The sequence below is a fragment of the Clinocottus analis genome, unplaced genomic scaffold, assembly GCF_023055335.1.
Source record: "Clinocottus analis isolate CAN_PGR_092001 unplaced genomic scaffold, fCliAna1.0.p SCAF_52, whole genome shotgun sequence".
Lineage (NCBI taxonomy): Eukaryota > Metazoa > Chordata > Actinopteri > Perciformes > Cottidae > Clinocottus > Clinocottus analis.
In genome coordinates this window covers 189,279-205,000 of record NW_027176210.1, presented here as the reverse complement: position 1 = coordinate 205,000, position 15,722 = coordinate 189,279, and the positions used below count along the sequence as shown (strand labels likewise).

At 51.5% G+C, this 15,722-nt stretch overlaps 2 protein-coding genes across 2 annotated transcripts in view; one reads left to right on the top strand and one right to left on the bottom strand.

Moving 5' to 3' along the window:
* Window positions 1-727, top strand: part of LOC137803299 (peroxidasin) — a 28,789-nt gene extending 28,062 nt beyond the window's left edge. The window contains exon 18 of the mRNA XM_068601604.1: window positions 1-727. This exon is cut by the window's left edge and continues 755 nt beyond it. The gene's annotated coding sequence lies outside the window, so the exon portion shown is untranslated.
* Window positions 728-12,035: 11,308 nt separating this feature from the next.
* Window positions 12,036-13,124, bottom strand: ccr6b (chemokine (C-C motif) receptor 6b). Its single transcript, XM_068601605.1, has one exon. It carries the CDS (start codon window positions 13,122-13,124, stop codon window positions 12,042-12,044), a length of 1,083 nt encoding a protein of 360 aa, XP_068457706.1. The 3' UTR covers window positions 12,036-12,041.
* Between the last annotated feature and the right edge of the window lie 2,598 nt (window positions 13,125-15,722).

Sequence of the window (15,722 nt, the reverse complement as noted above, 5' to 3'; positions counted from 1 at the left end):
TAAGTATTGTCTTTTGTACGCAAAACAACCTATAAACACTCAGTATATGCCTTTTTATGATAAATCACAATTGAGAGGATGGTTTCCTTCAAACTAAAAGATTTTATATTAATAGATTTACTTCAGCTTTTATGCAAGGTGCTTTTATCATGTTATGAATTTGTTTTGTTTCCTCCTTTTTATGTAGAATGATTTCATATGAAGATAATGTGAAGCCCTAGGAACATGTTTGTAATGCAAAGAGATGTCTACTGATCACTGCTCCTCTCCCACGGACCGCTCGTTGCTGGACCTGGTCTCTCTGCCGGCCTGTCCTGAACTGGAGACAAGTGGAGCCGTGGAGCTCTGCCCCCTGCAGGACGCTCACAGTGCTGCGCTCCTAAGATAATACACGATGACCACTGTCATGTTGTGACCTTTGACCCAGCGTTTCCCTCGGTCTCCAAAGTCTGCGTTAGTTCTTCCTGCAGAGTCTCTGAAGCGCTGCACGGTGTGTTCAGGATGAGTTCTCTTCTGTTCTGCATGCTGCTTCCTAACGGCTGCTTCCTCCCTGCTGCTTCCTCACTGCTGCTTCCTCCCTGCTGCTTCCTCCCTGCTGCTTCCTCACTGCTGCTTCCTCCCTGCTGCTTCCTCACTGCTGCTTCCTCCCTGCTGCTTCCTACCTGCTGCTTCCTCACTGCTGCTTCCTCCCTGCTGCTTCCTCCCTGCTGCTTCCTAACTGCTGCTTCCTCCCTGCTGCTTCCTCCATGCTGCTTCCTAACTGCTGCTTCCTAACGGCTGCTTCCTCCCTGCTGCTTCCTCACTGCTGCTTCCTCCCTGCTGCTTCCTACCTGCTGCTTCCTCCCTGCTGCTTCCTCCATGCTGCTTCCTAACTGATGCTTCCTAACTGCTGCTTCCTCCCTGCTGCTTCCTAACTGATGCTTCCTCCCTGCTGCTTCCTCCATGCTGCTTCCTCCCTGCTGCTTCCTTCCTGCTGCTTCCTCCCTGCTGCTTCCTAACTGATGCTTCCTCCCTGCTGCTTCCTCCCTGCTGCTTCCTCCCTGCTGCTTCCTCCCTGCTGCTTCCTCCCTGCTGCTTCCTAACTGCTGCTTCCTTCCTGCTGCTTCCTCCCTGCTGCTTCCTCCCTGCTGCTTCCTTCCTGCTGCTTCCTCCCTGCTGCTTCCTCCCTGCTGCTTCCTCCCTGCTGCTTCCATCCTGCTGCTTCCTCCCTGCTGCTTCCTAACTGATGCTTCCTACCTGCTGCTTCCTCACTGCTGCTTCCTCCATGCTGCTTCCTCCCTGCTGCTTCCTACCTGCTGCTTCCTAACTGCTGCTTCCTAACGGCTGCTTCCTCCCTGCTGCTTCCTCCCTGCTGCTTCCTACCTGCTGCTTCCTAACTGCTGCTTCCTAACGGCTGCTTCCTCCCTGCTGCTTCCTCCCTGCTGCTTCCTCCCTGCTGCTTCCTCCCTGCTGCTTCCTCCCTGCTGCTTCCTCCCTGCTGCTTCCTCCCTGCTGCTTCCTCCCTGCTGCTTCCTCCCTGCTGCTTCCTCCCTGCTGCTTCCTACCTGCTGCTTCCTAACTGCTGCTTCCTAACGGCTGCTTCCTCCCTGCTGCTTCCTCCCTGCTGCTTCCTCCCTGCTGCTTCCTCCCTGCTGCTTCCTCCCTGCTGCTTCCTCCCTGCTGCTTCCTCCCTGCTGCTTCCTCCCTGCTGCTTCCTCCCTGCTGCTTCCTCCCTGCTGCTTCCTCCATGCTGCTTCCTCCCTGCTGCTTCCTCCCTGCTGCTTCCTCCCCTCTCCTGTGCTCTCTGTGGCTGTGAGGACTCGCTCCACTCCTTCTCCCTCCTGCAGGTCTTTGTCTTCTTGTGAGCAGCGTTTGGGTCGTTTCCCCTGCGTGTTGATGTAGGTGAGGAATGCTCGTCGCTCGTGTTTCAAGTCTCTGTGTTTTCTTCTGGCCGGGGTGACGTCATCCGGCCTCTCCGGCGCTCCGGCCCTCATTCCGCTGTAATGGGATCCATATGAGAGGGCGGTGCTGTCGGGGGAGGGCTGCTGCCGATCGGGGTTCAGTGTCAATCAAAGCCTCCGGTCCTGCCATCGAGAGCTTTAGTCCCCCGTCGTGTCCCGGACCCATTGTCTGGTGTTCCTGCGATGAGGAAGAGGCTGCGTCTCCTTTGTCTCCTTTGTTTCCTTGAGCTGGCGTCCTGAGCGTCGCCAACAGACATAACGCTCTCTGGAATGTTGAGGCCGGATCCAGAAGCCTTCCTGCTTTGTTGGTATCATACTGGACGGGTTTGTACATCGGCCTTGTGTTTACAGTGTAAACATCTTGTTTCCTCTGCAATGCTTCCTGACTCTTCCAGCAGTACCACATGTACGCAGCGTATTCCTGTGCACGGCGTGTGCACGTGGGAGTGGATTTAGTATTTTCATATATTTTCATAAACGTTGTGTATGAATGAGTGTCTCTTTTTTATTTACAGGCTGAATGCATTTGGGCAAGTTCCCCACGCTGTACCTGTCACTGTGACAGTCTTCATATTCATGTCACTGTGACAGTCTTCATATTCATGTCACTGTGACAGTCTTCATATTCATGTCACTGTGACAGTCTTCATATTCATGTCACTGTGACAGTCTTCATATTCATGTCACTGTGACAGTCTTCATATTCATGTCACTGTGACAGTCTTCATATTCCTGTCACTGTGACAGTCTTCATATTCATGTCACTGTGACAGTCTTCATATTCCTGTCACTGTGACAGTCTTCATATTCATGTCACTGTGACAGTCTTCATACTCATGTCACTGTGACAGTCTTCATATTCCTGTCACTGTGACAGTCTTCATATTCATGTCACTGTGACAGTCTTCATATTCATGTCACTGTGACAGTCTTCATATTCATGTCACTGTGACAGTCTTCATATTCATGTCTCTGCTGCATTAGTTCACCTCTCGCTGTGGTCTCCTGGCGGTGCCTCTGCTCTGCAGCACTGGACATGCTCCTCGCCTCCAGGTCCATGTGGACATCAGAGAACCCGTCATGACGTGTTGTACGTTTGCCAAAGAATGGTTTGCACTGTAATGTACGCCTCTGCACAGTAAGAATACATCAATAAACATGCCACATCTGGATTATAGATTATGTGGCTGCCTGTTCTTTCTCACTGAGAGATGTGACCCGACATCAGCAATCTGTACGCTAAAGTATCTGTATGCTAAAGTATCTGTACGCTTAAGTATCTGTATGCTAAAGTATCTGTACGCTAAAGTATCTGTATGCTAAAGTATCTGTATGCTAAAGTATCTGTACGCTAAAGTATCTGTATGCTAAAGTATCTGTATGCTAAAGTATCTGTATGCTAAAGTATCTATACTATCTAAAGTATCTGTACTCCAAAAGTATCTGTACGCTAAAGTATCTGTACTATCTAAAGTATCTGTACTGTACAGTCTGTAAAGTATCTAAAGTAGTGCAGACAGAAAGCAGAGTACTCTGAGAGCGAGCGCCTGCAGAAGCTTCAGCAGGTGGAGTCGGTCACGCGCTGCCTGGCACACGACAAATCATTTCTGGAATATAATAATCAGAATGAACAAAGATGAAGAACAAATGATTAGTTTCAAAGAATCAGTTGCATTGAGGTGAACACTTGCCTGCTTCCTTCCTCTGTCCTGTGTCCTGTGTCCTCTGTCCTGTGTCCTGTGTCCTCTGTCCTCCTCACCAGCAGCCAGCGGGCTCTGGAAAAAAACAAGAAGAAGAAGAAAACACGCTGGACCAGGAAATGAGGTTTCCAGAGGCTGCAGATAAAACATCTGCTTCATCTTCCAGGAAAACACACCATCACCCTGACAACAAGGCTACCTCCAGGTCTATTGTTGGGATACACACACACACACACACACACACACACACACACTCTTCCTCTGCATTGCTCCATGTCTGCTGCAGAGCTTCCTCCAGGCTGGTTGTTTGAATGCAGCCTCCTTCACGTTGGAGGGAGGTGGACATGAGGATGAGGAAGAGCCACAGGAGTCTGGGGACGAACCCCCAACGTTCTGAAGTCCATCCAGCAGCTCACATGGAGCCCATCACAGCGCGTTCAGGGGCTGGATGGGAACACACCCCAGGCCTCTCGCCTCCCACTCCTCACGCAGACTCCTGGAATTTCATTTAGACGGCTGTCTCTCGGCGTCGCCTCTGTGCACTCGGCCCGGCGGGGGAGGCGTCCTCCTGGTTCTCGTTCCCAGAGCCGGGCGGGCGGAGAGAGAGAAGCAGCGTCCGGGGAGGTCAGGCTTTGCATTCCAGGACTCAAAGCACTGCGGCGGTGGCTTGTCACCTCCAATAGGTGGAAACGTCGTGAGAGGGCGCCCCCGCTGGTGTTTTCAGCACTGACACGCAAAGCCACCGAGTTGCTGCTGCAGGTGTTTGCACGGCCAATCCGTGTGGAGAAGGGAAGGTGTTGGGGAGGCAGGCCACGAGCAGCCAGCACCACCATGGCTTCACTTGCAGAATGACGCTACAGAACGCTGTGTAGTGGAGCTTCAATGCCAGGGTTGTCTTGCTCGAGGCACAAGAGAAAGTTCAATGATTGAAAAAGGTTCATTGTTGGAAATTACTTTTTCTTTCTTTTGTGTTGCTAATGCAACGCTCACATGTATGTGTTCCACCTTCTGACACCAGGGGGTCACCACCAGGGGGTCACCACCAGGGGGTCACCACCAGGGGGTCTCCACCAGGGGGTCACCACCAGGGGGTCACCACCAGGGGGTCTCCACCAGGGGGTCTCCACCAGGGGGTCACCACCAGGGGGTCTCCACCAGGGGACTAAGGGGTCACCAGCAGGAGGTCACTAGCAGGAGGTCACCACCAGGGGGTCTCCACCAGGGGACTAAGGGGTCACCAGCAGGAGGTCACTAGCAGGAGGTCACCACCAGGGGGTCACTACTAAGGGGTCACTAGCAGGGGGTCACCAGCAGGGGGTCACCACCAGGGGGTCTCCACTAAGGGGTCACCACCAGGGGGTCTCCACCAGGGGGTCACCACCAGGGGGTCACCACCAGGGGGTCTCCACCAGGGGGTCACCACCAGGGGGTCACCACCAGGGGGTCTCCACCAGGGGGTCTCCACCAGGGGGTCACCACCAGGGGAATAAGGGGTCACTAGCAGGAGGTCACCACCAGGGGGTCACCACCAGGGGGTCACTAGCAGGAGGTCACCACCAGGGGGTCACTAGCAGGGGGTCACTAGCAGGGGGTCACTAGCAGGGGGTCACCACCAGGGGGTCTCCACCAGGGGACTAAGGGGTCACCAGCAGGAGGTCACTAGCAGGAGGTCACCACCAGGGGGTCTCCACCAGGGGACTAAGGGGTCACCAGCAGGAGGTCACTAGCAGGAGGTCACCACCAGGGGGTCACTACTAAGGGGTCACTAGCAGGGGGTCACCAGCAGGGGGTCACCACCAGGGGGTCTCCACTAAGGGGTCACCACCAGGGGGTCTCCACTAAGGGGTCACCACCAGGGGGTCTCCACTAAGGGGTCACCACTAAGGGGTCTCCACCAGGGGGTCACCACCAGGGGGTCTCCACCAGGGGGTCACCACCAGGGGGTTACTAGCAGGGGGTCACCACCAGGGGGTCACCACTAAGGGGTCTCCACCAGGGGGTCACCACCAGGGGGTCACCACTAAGGGGTCTCCACCAGGGGGTCACCACCAGGGGGTCACCACTAAGGGGTCTCCACCAGGGGGTCTCCACCAGGGGGTCACCACCAGGGGGTCACTAGCAGGGGGTCACTAGCAGGGGGTCACCAGCAGGGGGTCACCAGCAGGGGGTCACTAGCAGGGGGTCACTAGCAGGGGGTCACCACCAGGGGGTCACCAGCAGGGGGTCACCAGCAGGGGGTCACCAGCAGGGGGTCACTAGCAGGGGGTCACCAGCAGGGGGTCACCACCAGGGGGTCACCAGCAGGGGGTCACCAGCAGGGGGTCACCAGCAGGGGGTCACCAGCAGGGGGTCACCACCAGGGGGTCACCAGCAGGGGGTCACCAGCAGGGGGTCACCAGCAGGGGGTCACTAGCAGGGGGTCACCAGCAGGGGGTCACCAGCAGGGGGTCACCACCAAGGCTCACCCCTCGAGGAGATATTTAACCTCCTTGTGTCTTTTTGACCATATTTTTGGTTTTCTTGTCACAAGTTATAGTGACTTAGGTCTGTGTGTGAGAGAGAGAGAGAGAGAGAGAGAGAGAGAGTGTGTGTGTGTGTGAGCACCTCCACGCCTGTGTTTCTTCTTTCCTCTTCGTTCCCGCATGTCCTTCTCAGCTTTTGTTGTTTCCACCTCCCAAACGTTTAAGTTACACTAATTTGATCCACGTCTGTAACTCGCTGCTAACAGACTGCCCCCCCCCCCTGTCCTCCCTGTCCTCACCCTTTCACCCCCTCACCCTTTCACCCCCTCACCCCCTCACCTCCTGGTATGAAAATACCAAACTCCAGGTCTGTTCACTGTAACTGCAGAACAGAATGGATAATTTTGCTGCAATATAGACAAAACAGGTCAGGAAGGTCATCGCCTCTGTCGTCCAGCACAGATAGGACCATGGTGTGTGTGTGTGTGTGTGTGTGTGTGTGTGTGTGTGTGTGTGTGTGTGTGTGTGTGTGTGTGTGTGTGTGTGTGTGTGTGTGTGTGTGTGAGAGAGAGAGAGAGAGCTGGGCTGTGAGTATTGAGGAACATCCAGTTCCTCCTGATAGAAAAAGCTGATAGAAAAGCTAATCTCATGTGAGGAGCGGCTGAAGGCCTCGCTGGCGGATGTCTGACGGCAGATGGAGGACTGTGTGTGTGAGCGGCTGGCTGATGGATGGAGGACTGTGTGTGTGAGCGGCTGGCTGATGGATGGAGGCCTGTGTGTGTGAGCGGCTGGCTGATGGATGGAGGCCTGTGTGTGTGAGCGGCTGGCTGATGATGGCTGCTGACTCTCCTGCATTCCTCAGTGGACACCAGCAGGGTTCAGTCTGACCCAGAGAGATAATCCTCTCACTGCCAGGACCCCTAATCAGCAGAGCTCTCGACCTGAAATGGACTGGTTAGAGGGGGAGGCCAACCTGACAGTGAAGGAAACTATGTACACACACACACACACACACACACACACACACACACACACACACACACACGGGCTGCGGTGCCAAAAAACCTGTCAGTCTGAAAAACATCCATATTATCCCAAATGATAAGATCAATCCACTTGGCATTCACATTTTTTCTCCCAGTGTTTTTTTTTCCCAAAATAAAGAATTGGATCATTTGGCTGCAGAGAAATCACAACATGGACACAAGGATGTGTATTTGGGGAATTGACCTAACATGAGCTCCTCCAGCTGTGAGCCAAACACCGAGGGCTGAAGCCGAAGAGTCGCTCTGCGATGAAGCTCCTTGTGCGTTGTCTTCTGGTGGAGCTGTGCAGTCGAGCCTCCATCGCCTCCTCAGTCTTCCTCTAGCTGCTGCCTCGCTTCATCAGAGAGCATCTCCTCACACAACTCATGTTAACAGAGGGCAGGAAGCTTTCACACTGTTTAATATTATTATATTAATATTTCAAAGTCTCAAGTTTTTGGGTGGTTCACTCAGTTGTGTCTCTACAAGGTTTAAAAATGAATAAAAACCATACGTATCCATTTCTTTGTGCACTCACTGGACCTACTGGTATTAGTCAGCATGCGCGTCCTCCAGCTGGCCAGCGTGCTGTCACGCTGTGGCGACAGTGACGTGTAAATATCAGTACATCCTGAAGGCTCTCTCTGACGCCGCGTAGAGCCACTTGACACTGTGGTTCCCTCCTGCCATGGAGAACACGGTGGAGGGCCGTTTCTTCCAGGCTGCTGAGCTTCAGCCTCCTCTCCGCCTGCACTGCTCGTTGTTGGTTAGGTGAGGCGCGACCCTCAGACCAGTGGAGCTCCTGTTCCAATGACGTTCACAGTCCCCAGGAGGAGATCAGCTCTGACTCGCTCTCACTGCAGCATATTCCTCTGTGCTGAACTCTCAAATGTGGAGTCCAACTGCAGCGTTCCCAAAACAGGCCTCTGCACAACTTGGCAGTGTGTGTGTTGGCCAAGCAGCAAGTGAGTCATAGCCTGGCATAACTATGTTTATGTTAAAAACATGCTTCTCTGTTTTCCCTCATCAGAAGGAAGGTGGGGAGTCTGGACAAGTCGCACAGTTAGACCAGAGCTTTGTGACGCACAAACAAAGGCGCTCACAATGAGATGAGCAAACCGTCTGTTCCCTGTCTGAGCTAAGCTAGCGAGCATGAAGGCCAGCAGCACCGGGCCGCTGTGCTCACAGCCCCGAGCGAGAGAGGATAACAAGCTAATTGCTGCAAAGGAGTGACTTCATTATCAAATACCAGATGTTTATATGAACACATTCAAGTGTGGTTCAAAAATAAAAACTACTCTTTTGGAGAGCCCCTCGGCGCCAGAGATGGCGCACAGAGCGCAGCCTTGTTAAAGCATGTCCCCAACGCTGAAGAGGCTCATCAGGAATGAGCCCGAGGACAAAGCTCTCACAGCAGAAGGGTCTCCAGGCTCCTCTGGAGAGCAACGGATGCTCGTATATATGCTCGCCGTACTGCTGGACCAGAGACGCTGCTAGCGTAGCATCCTGTCAGGTAGCCCGCGGTTAGCACCAAAGTGACCTCTTCTCAAGGTATTTCTGTCACAGAGAACTTTTAAGATGCACTAATCAATGTTTTGAATTTAGAACTGATCCAAATATTATTTTAAAGAAAAAATTTCAACCCCAAAAAAGACAAAAGATTTCTCTTCAATATATTGGAGCTCTTTCCAGAAACCAAGACTCAGGATAATCTACAGACCTTGTTGTGAGCAGCTTCATGTAGGAACTGTTTCAAATGGACCGAGCAGATGAAGCGTTCTCCACTCAGGGAACTCAGAATGAGATGGAAGCTGATGGCCTCCTCCTCGGTTGAGGCGCCGCATCAGCTAGCTCGGGGCTAGCTGAAACAGCGTCACTTCCCCGTGTCACTGCGTCACTTCCCCGTGTCACTTCCCCGTGTCACTGCGTCACTTCCCCGTGTCACTGCGTCACTTCCCCGTGTCACTGCGTCACTTCCCCGTGTCACTTCGTCACTTCCCCGTGTCACTGCGTCACTTCCCCGTGTCACTGCGTCACTTCCCCGTGTCACTGCGTCACTTCCCCGTGTCACTTCCCCGTGTCACTGCGTCACTTCCCCGTGTCACTTCCCTGTGTCACTGTGTCACTTCCCCGTGTCACTGCGTCACTTCCCCGTGTCACTGCGTCACTTCCCCGTGTCACTGCGTCACTTCCCCGTGTCACTGCGTCACTTCCCCGTGTCACTGCGTCACTTCCCCGTGTCACTTCCCTGTGTCACTGCGTCACTTCCCCGTGTCACTGCGTCACTTCCCCGTGTCGCTGCGTCACTTCCCCGTGTCACTGCGTCACTTCCCCGTGTCACTGCGTCACTTCCCCGTGTCACTGCGTCACTTCCCCGTGTGGCCGCGTCACACAGACAGCGTGAGCGTTGAGTGTTGGGTTCAGAGCCCCTGGGAGGAGAACATGTGATGCGTTTGTTCCTCCTCATCCGTTATGACTGCAGACAGCCACAAAGGCTCAGACGGTCACCTCTCCGAGGACCCCTGGTGGCCAGCGAGGGGGCAACATGTGCATCACGTGTCCGAGCCCTCGCTTCCCCACTGGGGCCCTTCAGACGCATAACCTCGGGTCCAGATGTGTCCACGCTTCGCCTGGATCCGGCCGAGTTGAACTGCAGTTCACATCTGGCATTCAAATGCGTCTCCAGCGGGTCTCGAGTGAAATATCAATTTGAGGGGTTTACATTGCGTAATGCCACTTCTGAAATTCCATACGGTCGACCTCTGTGACCCGCTGGCTCAAGGTTACAGCGATGCCACACACACTCAACGCACAGCGCTGGAGCGGCCGCCAGCTTCATGTCACCAGCAGGCGGTGATGAGGGACGGCGAGGCGTTAGAGTCCACCTGGGAACCCCAGCAGGCTTTACTGGTCCGAGCACGCTGCTGGGAAACAGGAAGGCGAGGCGTTGAGATGTGAACTGAACAGAGGAAGAGCCAACAAGCCGCCGCTGAGGAAATACAGCAACTCATCTGGAGCCCGGAGAGGAGAGTGTTTCATCCATGAAGGGAGAAGCAACAACTCAGCAAAGCTGACTGAGGACATCCAGTGGACGGAGAGCAGGGACGCTGCTCCTCCAGGTCCACTGATGACGTCACAGGGAACCTGCAGTATCCCGGCTCGTAACACTGGCAGTGGTTATGAATATCATCTTGTCTAGTGAGGTTTTGCCAAACACATTTGTGCAGATTGCATTTGTGTGTTTGTTGATAAAAGTGAAGCTGCTTCTACATCTAACTTCCTCTCAGTTATTAAATGTTCAAACGTGCAAACACATCAACTTGAGGCCGTTACTGCAGGAATGCAAAATGAGGTCTTGACTTATTGCAGCTCTTTGATCTAAATGTTCATAACTTCATAACTCTGGGTGTTGGCCGGTAGTTTGTTTTGATGTCTCTCTCTCAGCATCCGTCTCTGGACATGTTACAGGTGTACAGCAGACGTAGGACATGGAGACACTAAGTCACACTCCAGGTGAATGAACATGTATTTTGTCTCCTTGCTCCCGTAGAGGTGAAATCATAATTCAAAGCATTAATAGAGTGGCGTCTCTGCGTCTGCCGCTGTGCAGAAGTCCTCTGTTCCACTTTCACAGCTTCTGCTCACAAGCTTTCCTCTTGACTCAGGTGACTTGTGGTGGCATTTGCCCTTTTGACGCATATTCTCTACCGACAACAGGAAGTGACCTAAATGCCGACAGGAAGACACATTTTCTTGTCCCAAAAAGAAAACATTGACATTTTGCAGAAAAGTTGCTCTAAAAAATTCCGTCTTCAGTTAAATGTGTAAATGTCTTTTCCAGCGTTATTTATGTGATGATTCATAGAGTCAGTTACGATGATGACGAGCTGAACCATCAGCGTGAGGTTACATCACGGCAGCTAATGCCTCTTCTGCTCGCCGCACGGCACGGCTGCTCCAACCTGATTGGTCAAAACGACCATCGAACAGACCGACTGCGCTCCTGATACACAACTCCTGATACACAACTCCTGATACACAACTCCTGATACACAACTCCTGATACACAACTCTTGTGCTGCAGAGCCTGCGCAGGAAGGACGGTTCTATTTAAATGATTTACTGTCAAAGAAAATGCACAAATTCAGCAACAGGATTTTATCAGGAAATGTGAAGCAAACAGTCAGATTTACAAAATATGGAAAACTTATTCACAAACTAGGATGACGGTGTTCTAGAATTTGTAGAAGAACTCTTCGGTTCTGGTGGTGAACATCAGACACAAGACGATGATGTCATCCATCAGTGCTCACGTTACGGAACCAGAAGCAGTCCATGTGTCAGAAGGTCATGTGTCGCGACACGCAGCATGTTGTTGGGTTTATGTCATAGACGGTGTTTTTTCAATAGAAAGTTTGTCTTATTTCATTTTTTCATATTAATTACATAGAATTTGACTTTTTCCCGGCTAGTAAAATGCACAGCAGTGAAGAAAGAAGACACAAAGAAAGAAAAGCCTCATGTGTTCATAGTCACATGAGGAGTCAGGCGAAGCATCAATAACACGTAGATCTCAACACGAGGAGCACGTGGATCAGCTGGCTGCCAGATGTGAAGACAATGACGTCATCAACAGAGAAATGCACTCAACAAAAAACATGAACAGTTGTAGTTGACGTGTGATTTCATGTTCCTCAATAGACGATATTAAATCATAACAAAATGGTTTCATCTTTGTCCATCTGAGTACTTTGAAACGATGCAGATATTATTCTCCCGTTGATGCCAACAACACACACAACACAACACACAACACAACACACACATGTTTCTCACAGCAGACAGCAGATATTAAAGGTCCTGCGTGAAGGCAAAGCAGCAGCTGGTCGCATCGTCTCCTGTGGCGCTGGCGCCTCACGCGCTGAACGACGTGGCGTTGTTGGAGCCGTCTGAAGACAAGCGGCCCGAGATGCAGAAATCTGAGGTTGCGCGTGAGCTGCGGGCGGTGTAGATGTACCGCTTGCTGAAGCACCACAAGTCCAGCACGATTTGCCGGAAGTGGCTCCTGAACTTGACCCCGATGAAGGCGTAGAGGACGGGGTTGAGGCAGCAGTGCAGGTAGGCCGTGCTCCTGCAGACGGCCAGCACGCGCAGCCTCACCTTCTCCGTCTCGCAGCTCCTCTCGCTGAAGAGAGAGGCGGTGTGGGCCAGCAGAGCCACGTTGTAGGGGAGGTGGCACGCGATGAAGACCACCACCACGGCTATGATCACGCGGACGGCCTTGTGCCTCTGGCTGCTCTGGGCCCTCAGCAAGGTGCACACGATGCTGGCGTAGCAGAACGCCATCACCAGCAGAGGCAGCAGGAAGCCCACGGCCATTTGAAGGCCGGGCACCACCACCTTCATCAGCTTGGCCGTTTCCGTCTTCCTGAAGGCCAGCTGGCACGAGACGCTGGCGGTCTGAGCCCCCGGAGCGGTCTCCTCGAAGCGCTCGGTGTAGAGCAGCGTGGGCAGAGTCAACGCCACCGCGAAGAGCCAAACCGCCGAGCAGATGAGGCGGCTGTAGAGCAGCGAGCGCGAGCGCGCGCCGAAGGAGCGCCTGGCCCGCACGATGGCGACGTAGCGGTCGCCGCTGATGCACGCCAGCAGCAGCATGCCGCTGTACAGGTTGACGCTGTAGGCGGAGCGCAGCACCTTGCACGCCACGGGGCCCATGAGCCAGCCGCGCTGCTCGTTGTAGACGATGAAGGGCAGCGCGACCACGAAGATCAGGTCCGCCACCGCCACGTTGAAGAGGTAGACGTCCGTCATGGTCTTGGTCCTCTTGTAGAATATGTAGGTGACGATCACGAGGGCGTTGCCCAGCAGGCCGAAGGCACAGATGATGGAGTGCATGTAGGTCTGGGCCAGGACCTCCAGCGGGTCGGGGTCCAGGCTGCAGGGCTCTTCAGACGTACTGTAATCATAGTCTGGAGTCACCGACGTCATGTTTTGCATCTGCAAGAGAAAAGATGAGCGTTACACCAACGGACAGGAGTCAACACAGAGAGTCGTTTTGATCAGGACTCGTCATGGAGGACTTCCTGTGAGGACACATCATGCATCAGAGTCCTCCAGGACACTTTCAGATACTTTCATTTCATCCTACTTTTACTCCACCACATTTATTTCAGTGCGAAATTTACATGTGCAAAGCGTATTAACTATGATAAACGTTCAATTAACAACCTATAAAGCATTAAAACAGTTAAACGTGGCTCTGGGTATGTTTATATATCATTTTGTAAACAAAAGAAAAGGTTGTTTTAAAACTAATGTGTCTCAGATTGCTCAGAATAAAACCCTTGAATTGAGTTTTTTTTTCATTTTTAGTAATTTCCCTATTAACTTTATTAATAAATGATGAAAGTATGTGTAATTATTACAATGGAAGGAGAGACTTTTACAGTTGCAGTACTGCAGTGTATCTGACATCTATATGTTAAAATATCATTACTGCATTCAAAATGTTATTTCAGTTAAATACATATTAGTATCTGAATGGAAAAGTGTTAATTATGCATAATGTCCCCATTTTAGAATGATATTATCATATCATTATTCATCTATTGATGCAGAAATGTGTGCATCACTTTAATATTACAGCTGGTCAAACTTATTTATGATTTATGAGTGGAGTATATTTATACATCAGGTATATGTTATAGTACAGGTATAGTTTATGTTTCTACTATGTGACGTCATTAACGGAAATAACTGACGCGTTTATTCTCAAACAAAGCAGGACTTGTTCGTTATTTAAAAAGTGATACCACCAAATAACCCAAATAACCATAACGTCATCTTTGTTAACTTAAACTTCACAGCCCCGCGCGCACTGCGAGGACGCTGACGTCACGGCATCCTGCATGTCTGTTGACGCGCGCGCGCTGTTCGAGTTCCGCTCAGTGACCCACTTCCACAGCGAGGGCACTGATGAAGAGGAGGAAGAGGATGAGGAGGAGGACCCGAGACGAGCAGATCGTTATCTCCGCGTCAGCGAGAGGTCGCGAGCGCATCAAAGAGTTGCTCTCCGCTATCTGATGGGAGACGGTGCGCGTGCACGTGATTTCTGCTTTTGCGAGCAGAAGAGCGCGAGACGCTTCAAGTCACTTCTTCAAAACACACAAATAAACAACCCGATGCGCTGCAGAGATATGCAGAGATATGACATCTGTCTCTCACTTCCCCAGAGCTGACGCGCACCACGTGGTGCGCTGTGACGCGTCACAGCGCACCACGTGGTGCGCTGTGACGCGTCACAGGACGTTTAAAACAGATATGAGTCTGCTTCGAGGGTCTAACCCGGCATCTGCATGATTCATCATTTATTATTTATTATAATACGGGTAGATCAAATCAAGCATTCTGATTGGTTGAGAGTGAGTCACGGGGTAGTTTATTCAGACAATAAAGTAGTGTACAGCCTGTTTACATTAACCAGCGTTCCATATCACTGCGCTCTCAAAACAACAGCTAGATTTAAATGAGACCGTTAGTTGTCATTTCTACATGTGTAGCGGGGTTTCTCTTAAGTCTATACTTTTATAATCATACAATAACAACACGGTAAGACAGGACGGCAGCCACTTTATTCTTGTCTCCCTTTTCACTCGAACAAATCCTCCTCTCTTTCCGTTTCCCCGCCACAATAAAAGCCCTAGCTGTTTACGTACACACTATAATAGCTCACACATCGTGTAAACTTTCATATTTTGGCTGGAAGGACTTTTGATGAGAATGTCAGCGGCGAATAATGTGTTAGTGGTCCCTGTTCCTGCTGTACAGTCACAATATACACTGTACTAGTCTCTGAGAGACTAGTTAACACTGAGAGACTAGTTAATGCTCTGAGAGACTAGTTAACACTCTGAGAGACTAGTTAACGCTCTGAGAGACTAGTTAACGCTCTGAGATCAGACTAGTTAGCGGGGAGCGAGCGTGTAAAACAGGAAATGAAGACGAGGAACGAAAAGGGTTTGATCTCAGAATAGTGATGATTTCCAGTGAAAGATAATCACCAGTAATAGTCAGTAATTTCCCGGCGTGAGGCGAGTTCTCTAAACATCATGGAGGGAGAAAAGACAGAAGCAGTGAGAGCAGGTATTTCCATCGGTGGCTGGGTGTCATCCTCCACCCGGCTTTCAACCGGCCTGGTGACCAGGTGGTCAGTTTTATAGTCCTGTATGTGGGACTAAAAGCGTAACGCTTGTTTCCCTGATTTTACTTTATTTTTACTGGGTTCATACTGTTCTCTGTGTCTGGGTTCATACTATTCTCCGTGTCTGGGTTCATACTATTCTCCGTGTCTGGGTTCATACTATTCTCCGTGTCTGGGTTCATACTATTCTCCGTGTCTGGGTTCATACTATTCTCCGTGTCTGGGTTCATACTATTCTCTGTGTCGGGTTCATACTGTTCTCCGTGTCTGGGTTCATACTATTCTCTGTGTCGGGTTCATACTGTTCTCCGTGTCTGGGTTCATACTATTCTCCGTGTCTGGGTTCATACTATTCTCTGTGTCGGGTTCATACTGTTCTCCGTGTCTGGGTTCAT